The sequence below is a fragment of the Papaver somniferum genome, unplaced genomic scaffold (assembly GCF_003573695.1).
Source record: "Papaver somniferum cultivar HN1 unplaced genomic scaffold, ASM357369v1 unplaced-scaffold_125, whole genome shotgun sequence".
NCBI classification, from domain to species: Eukaryota; Viridiplantae; Streptophyta; class Magnoliopsida; order Ranunculales; family Papaveraceae; genus Papaver; species Papaver somniferum.
The window spans coordinates 2,571,839-2,578,970 of record NW_020621603.1 but is presented as its reverse complement, the minus strand read 5'-3'; the positions used below and the strand labels follow the sequence as shown (position 1 = coordinate 2,578,970).

Sequence of the window (7,132 nt, the reverse complement as noted above, 5' to 3'; positions counted from 1 at the left end):
ATACTTTTCTGTGTGATACAGATTTGTTATCAAGTCTTCGACTTTGGGTCATAGCAACTCTTAGTTGTGGGTGAGATCAGCTAAGGGAATCAAGTGCGCAGAATCCGGCGTGGTTCAAGAGGCGTAAGGAACACAACTGTACCTTGATCAGTGTGAGATTGATTAGGGCTCAACTACATTCCAGACCGAAGTTAGATTGGTAGTAGACTAGTGTCTGTAGCGGCTTAATACAGTGTGGTCTTCAAATCTAGACTAGGTCCCAGGGTTTTTCTGCATGTGCGGTTTCCTTGTTAACAAAATTTCTGGTGTCTGTGTTATTTCTTTTCCGCATTATATTTTGTTATATAATTGAAATATCACAGGTTGTGCGTTGAATCGATCAATTGGTAAATCCAACCTTTGGTTGTTGATTGAAATTGATTGATCCTTGGACATTGGTCTTTGGTACCGTTCGAGTTATTTCTCTTATATTCAATCGGGCTCGCAAATTCCTATTTGCTGATTGCAGATTGAATTGAGAAATTGAGATACGAACTCTTGAATATATTTCCATTGGTTGAGTCTGACTGTCTAGTTGATTCTCTTGGAATTATATTGGAGTTTGTCCATACAAATTTCTAAGCGAAATATTGGGTGTGGTTGTTAGACCCCCGCCTTTTCAGTTAGATTTAAGTTAAGATGGGCTAATAGGCCGTATAAACTTAATCTCGCTTACGACAAAAATTTAACTCTTGCCCTCGTTCTTATATAAATCGAAAAAGGTAAACCTCGACAATATGTCTTTTTGTAAGAGCTTCGACTTAATGCCTTTTATAAGGTGCATTGTAGCACCAAGGTGTACCGGAAACATGCTTTAGCTCAACAAGTGATGGGAAATTTTATCAAGATAGATTATTTTGTACGATTGGTAGTAGTTTAAATTTGGTTCAATAGATATGTTTGGATGATGCCTTTCACCGTAAGACACAAATATTATAAAGAGCCACCATTAGACAAGTTGAGACACCTATAGACGAAAAGACACTTTGTAGAGTCATTATTAACACAATATAAACTTATATTTTGTTCTAGTTGTAAAACACAAGATCAAAATAGTTTGTCAATGAGGAATTACATACCAGAAGCAGAAGTTAATTTTAAAAGCCAGAAGCAGAAATAATTTGTTTCAAGCGCGTTTGGATATAAGTCTGCTTCTAAAAGTCGTTCTAAAAAATTATTGCCAAACTGACTTCTGACTTTTCGATTTCTAGAAATCGAAAAGTAACTTCTAAGTGTGCATCCAAACGGCTTTTAGAAGTCGAAATTATATACCCAAATTAATTTCTGACATTTTATTTCGAAGCAGACTACAAGTTATTTTGTAGCGTATCGTGTGTGAAGGCACAGTAGTCCTCGATTCACCGACCTAATGTGATTGCTATGTTACTTTCCACAAGGGGTGGTCATTATATTCTGGGAGACCAGGTCCATGGATCTGTCATCTGTGAGCTTATATGCAGGGACTGAGTTTGCCTTATGGACAGTGTCCACTACTCGAAAATAAGTGTAACCTAGAAATAGAGATGATTTTCATTTCATTCATAGGTTTTCCAACAAAAAAGCGAAACGGAAAAAGAAGGTGAGCTGAGTTTTGTTGAGCCAACTTTAAAACACGTGAGCCGCAGTCCTTAACCCAAACACTATAAACTCACAAGTGGGGAGATGTAAGGAGTAGAGCGCGCCAAAATGTCAATTTGTTGTAATTTTAAGATATCTACTGTCCTCGCCCGTTCTTATTCACTTCCGATTTTCATCAAACACTTGACGTCCACAAAAACAACAACAACATTCTACAATCTATCTAATAAGAAAACCCTAACTACTTGCAGAAGTTCAATCTCTACAAACCACATTGAAACCCTAACTTCCCCACAGAAAGAGCAGATTTCTCTTTATGTTGATGCTCTTTTGGAATGGAACCAGGTATCTCTCTCCCTGATATATATTATATACATTTTGCTTGGAGTTCTCTTTACTGAATTTGGGATTCTGATTTCGCAGAAAATGAACCTAACCGCTGTTACAGAGAGAAATGAGGTGATGGACAGGCATGTTGAAGATTCACTTGCAATAATCCCTCCAATCCAGAGTTTTTATCTCTCTCATTGCAATTCTTCATGTGATAATCTCAACCTTGTCGATGTTGGAAGCGGTGCTGGTCTTCCTGGACTCATATTCGCTATTGCTCGCCCAGGTCAGCCTCTTTTCATGGAGTTCCCCCTCAAATTGCTCTTCTTTATAGTTTGTTAATTTCAGTTGTTTGTTTGTATTTATGCATTAAAATTTGTTGTCATTCGCACTGAATATTTGGTGATTTCTGGAAGATTGGAAGGTTACACTACTGGAATCCATTAATAAAAGATGTCTCTTCTTGGAGCATGCCATTAGTGTTACTGGGTTGTCGAATGTGGAAGTTTTACGTGCAAGAGCTGAGGTACGTTTTTATTTGCAGCCTTTCATTTGCATGTAATTGCGTTGCTAATGCACGTATAAATCTTTTTTATAAATCTTTTTTTTGAACAAATGAATTTATAGAATCTGTTTGTAAAGAAGAGGGGGGCTAAATCATCTCTGAATATGAGCTGAATTATTGATGTTGCATAACACGGTGTTCAGTTTTGTTGAGCATCCACACCCATATTAGGTTGAACTTGAACGGTTCCAAAAGCAAGTACCCAATACAAGAAGGTGTGTAGCCAAGTTTCGGATCGGAAATTTACATGATGAGCTGTGGTGGGATGTAGCACCTATGTATGTTACCAGCCTAAGATCCAATCATGTGCATGAACAATCACCAATTTAATGGTGTCTAGGATGCTGCATATATATTACATACTCAACCGGTGATCAAAATACAGATGCAATTCAATCTAGTAGTTCACTGTAATTGACACATTTAGAGATAAACTACTAGGTCGGGACTCGTTGTCGGTCGATTACCTACATAAAAATTTAATCTAACATATATCTTCTTTTGCTAAGTATTTAGATCAAGCAATCCAGTACCGCAGTACTATTTCTGGGTCTCTATTTTCTTTCATTTTGAGCTACCATATTTCGTACCTTGATATCGGACAGAGTGCTGGCCACAGCCCTGAGTGCAGAGAGGTGTTTGATGTAGCAGTTGCAAGAGCTGTCGCAGAAATGCGAGTTTTAGGTAATTCGTAAATCTCAAATCAGAATTCCCAGTTGTGTTTTATTGTACATAGCTCAAGTGTTTTCTTTGGTGCTTAGTTCCTGAGATATTTCCCCTTTTGGGTTTTAGCTGAATACTGCCTTCCCTTGGTTCGTGTTGGTGGTTTATTTGTAGCAGCAAAGGGTCATGATCCCCAGGTAATACATTTTTCTCTGTTAGTGCTTGTAATCAACGAAATGTTAATGGAATTTTTGTACTTTCTCTATCTGATTTAAGGAGACTCTATCCTATGCATTATGGATAATACTGTTCTATTACATGTTTAGGTGTAAACGTTGGGATGTTCCTCTGACCTTTTAATATCTCAATGAAATCGCCAAATCCCTTCTTTACAACCGTTACATTTCAAATGTAAAACCTTCTGATATCCTTGCCATTACTATTTTGTGTTATTTAAAATTCATGCAGGAGGAGGTTAAGAATGCAGAAAAAGCAATTGGGATGTTAGGAGCTTCCATGTTACAGATGCTCGCAGGTATTATTCGCCATATTTCTATTTCTTACAAACTACTTAAGTGGTTTATGAGGCAGTTATTAACTTAAGTTTATATATACCCAGTGGAATCACACAGCCCATATGGACAAAGAACTGCAGTTTTTTGCTCAAAAGACCGTCTTACTCCGAAGAAGTATCCACGGGAACCCGGAACTCCAGCTAAGGTACCACTATGAGTAATTCATTCATTTTGTTCTTTACCCAATTCTCAGTTTCTTGCAAGTGTAACACAAAAAAGGAATTAAACGTAGCTCCTGCATGTTTTATTAAATTTGATAAAGTCATTAGGATGTAGCTCAACTCTTGTACATAACTGGGAAATATGCACATTTGAATGGAAGAGTTGTTGTTGTATTCTACGAGGTTTATGCCGTGTGTTAATAAGTTGGTAAATTTACTTTTAAGTTTCTTCAATTTGCACGGATTCACGGAACCATTACCGATTTGAAAGACTAGTCAGTTTAGTGTCACTGTTATTTACAATACTGTTACTTGTTTGTTGGCTTTAGCAAGTCACATCAAGTTGATTACCACAGATAATCATCATCCAATTACTCCGTGGTCAAGTTTGTGATCACGTCGATGATTAATTTGACAAGTATGCTTTTGGTAGACACGACTGCTTTACAGTTTATTCTTTAATTCCTTCGTTCTGGCTGTTCTTTTGTGTGCAATGGTCGGTAGTAGTTTTTTCTGAAGTATGTCTATATGCGTAGAACTTTAGTGTTTTATAATCTTGACATGGCCAATTGTGTTAACCTCTTGCTTGTAGGAAATTGCTAGCAGATTCATCGAAAAGAAACAGAGAAATGCTAAACCTTCTTGGCAACTACATTATGATAAAGTTTTATGACCTAAGACATCTATTTGTTTGATACGCCCTATTTTAAATTCAAGATTAACTAAGATGTTTGAGTTCCTTGACCTTTTCTGCCACTTTTTAAAATTATTTTAAATCTCTAATTCACACTTCAGTTGTTTCACGTGGCTGAAAATTATACGGCTAGTATCATGTGAAGTTGGTAGAAATTAAGGTGTTTATTCCCTAGTCATGATAATTAGGCTGATAACCTTTTGCTTTGAAATCTTCAATTTGGGACAAGGGCTTGGATTTTGGGTCTCTTAATCACAGAATTAGATAATCTTGACTGATTAAGGGAAGAGTTCTAGTTTAACACAATAATGTAAACTATTACAGAGTACAGATAATCAGATTGACTTTTAACCTAATTTCTACCCCCACTTTCAATTTATTTAACTTAATTATAATGCCAAGCATCTATTTAATCAAACATGAGTTAAACTCAAAAATAAAATATACAAACAAAATTATAGTGTGACATTCAGTTCCAGACATCCTTATCTTGTTGGTCCACTTGATTTGTGGTGATCTTTTCTGCTACTTAAGTTGTTTTGTTGATCCTGAGCTACATAGTGAAACGGAAAGTAGATGGAGCTGTTGACTTCAGTTTCCTTCCTGAATAATGCGTAGGTCGGAAAGGAAACATAAATGATTAGCCAAATAGCTCATTGACATTTTCTAATTCCATAAAAACCTCAGTGTTGTAAAATCAAAATAGAAGAGAAAGAAACTGGTCTTTCTAAAGAAGATCCGAAACAAGATTGAAGAAGTTTCTAATTCTTCTTCAAACTAGATTAGAGTATTAAACAGTGCATTATGTGATACCTTTAACTTTCCTTAATGTAATCATTCAGTCTTCATTTAGACGACATTGGTATGATATGTATTTTGGGTGTAAAGAAGGTCCAGGAGAATTATTTTCTATACAGTCAAGGTACTGGGTTCTTTCACATGTTTGTTGTTTTGAGATTGCTTTTATTTTCCTATTCAATAATAATTCTCTTTTCAGTAATGGTGCCAGATGTTTTTAGTTAACTTTCGTACACACTGAGTGATATTATTAGGTTTCATTGTCTTCATGACAAATATAATTAAGAGTAATAAAGTTTAATTCTAAAATAAATCGTATTATTTTCCACTTACCCACAAGTTGTCATTACAATATTCAGAAAGACAAATGAAATCCTTGATGTGTTTCTCATTTGATTCCGATCTATCAGAATATAGGTATTCTTGCTTTAGTGTCAAGCGGCATCTGAAACTATTGATGCTTATTCATATAGGAATACATGTTAACTATTAAAATGCTTTCTTGCATGAACTCTGGGTTAAGAAAAACAATTAGCAGTGACTAAATGACATTTACCTTAAATTTATTAAAGATGCGAGCAACTAGGATGTGGCGGTGGGACGATACCTAGTACTACCTAATCTTTAGATAGCTTTTTAGGTCATTGATTGCGGATCAGCCTTGAAGTTAATTAGAGACAAATCAGATGGAATAATAAACCTTAATCACCTCTGTTTTCCCATACGCCGAACTTAGTCTAACATAATGACTAAGATAGATATGCTGTATGACACTTAGCTGGTGTACATCTGTTTAAGCTTTCTTAGTTGTTTCTTGTCTTTTACAAAAGTCACAGTAAACCAAATTATCTAACCGACTAATTTGAAATGTTTAACTTACTCTCTTAAACAAGTCGAATCTTGCGTATTTAAGTTTGAATGACAGAACGTGGTTGAAACTTCATTTTGTTGATAGCCTCTGTTTAAGTTTGAATGTGTATAAGCTGTTCTAAAGACCCTATGTCCGTAACTTCCGGTCCAGATCACTGTCATTGATCTATAGGGTCTTCTGATTCTAAAAGAAAAAATGGGTCTTCTGACTCTGATTAGACTTCCTAGTTGAATAATCTAAGTTTTGAGATTTCTAATTGATAGAAAATTATGCCTTCCCAATTCTCAAATTTCCCATTTGATAAAATATATGAGAAGTTGAAAGGTGACGGAATTGAAACTTTTTGTTATAGAAGTTCTTGGCAAGAGATTGGACTTCTTTTCACCAACTTTGCAATGCATTTTAATAGGCTAACATAAGATCTAAATCTTACTTAAAGCATCTTGTCAAATAGAAAGTTGTAGAGAATAGAACATTCTTTGCCCATTCATCAATCAACTCAATCTACAGTAAAGCTTAATAATTTGTGGCTTAGTTGGGAATTACTAATGGTTAAGCTTAACTATGCTTGTTAATTGCTGTGGTTTAGCTTAACTTTCTTTTGTAGTTCAGTTTCTCCTTACATCTGATGTTTGTTACACAAGATCTTCCAGCGACTGCTGGGAGAAGACCTGAATCTTGCTCCCGGATTGTCACTTGCCGGATGAAATCTGGAAGGTGAAATTCCAGGATATCCACTAAAAAGTACAATTCCAGGATGAAATCTGCAAGTGTCTCCAGTCAATTGTTTTATTTTTTTAAATATAGGGTGATTAACTTGCCAGATCCATATAAAATTTCATTCTGTGAAAAACTCCA

General features: G+C 35.6%; 1 protein-coding gene across 3 annotated transcripts; it reads left to right on the top strand.

Moving 5' to 3' along the window:
* The first annotated feature begins 1,633 nt into the window (after nt 1-1,633).
* LOC113331514 (ribosomal RNA small subunit methyltransferase G-like) lies at nt 1,634-4,687 on the top strand. Of its 3 annotated transcripts, none has more exons than XM_026578224.1 (8): nt 1,634-1,962; nt 2,041-2,233; nt 2,364-2,473; nt 3,022-3,196; nt 3,305-3,372; nt 3,644-3,710; nt 3,795-3,895; nt 4,504-4,687. In XM_026578224.1, the coding sequence occupies exons 1-8, from the start codon at nt 1,726-1,728 to the stop codon at nt 4,582-4,584; spliced, it is 1,032 nt and encodes a 343-aa protein (XP_026434009.1). In that variant the 5' UTR covers nt 1,634-1,725; the 3' UTR covers nt 4,585-4,687. The 3 variants fall into 3 exon arrangements, with proteins under 3 accessions (XP_026434009.1, XP_026434010.1, XP_026434011.1); XM_026578225.1 differs by having other exon boundaries at nt 1,643-1,962; nt 3,118-3,196; XM_026578226.1 differs by lacking the exon at nt 4,504-4,687 and having other exon boundaries at nt 1,645-1,962; nt 3,118-3,196; nt 3,795-4,085.
* Nucleotides 4,688-7,132: the final 2,445 nt, after the last annotated feature.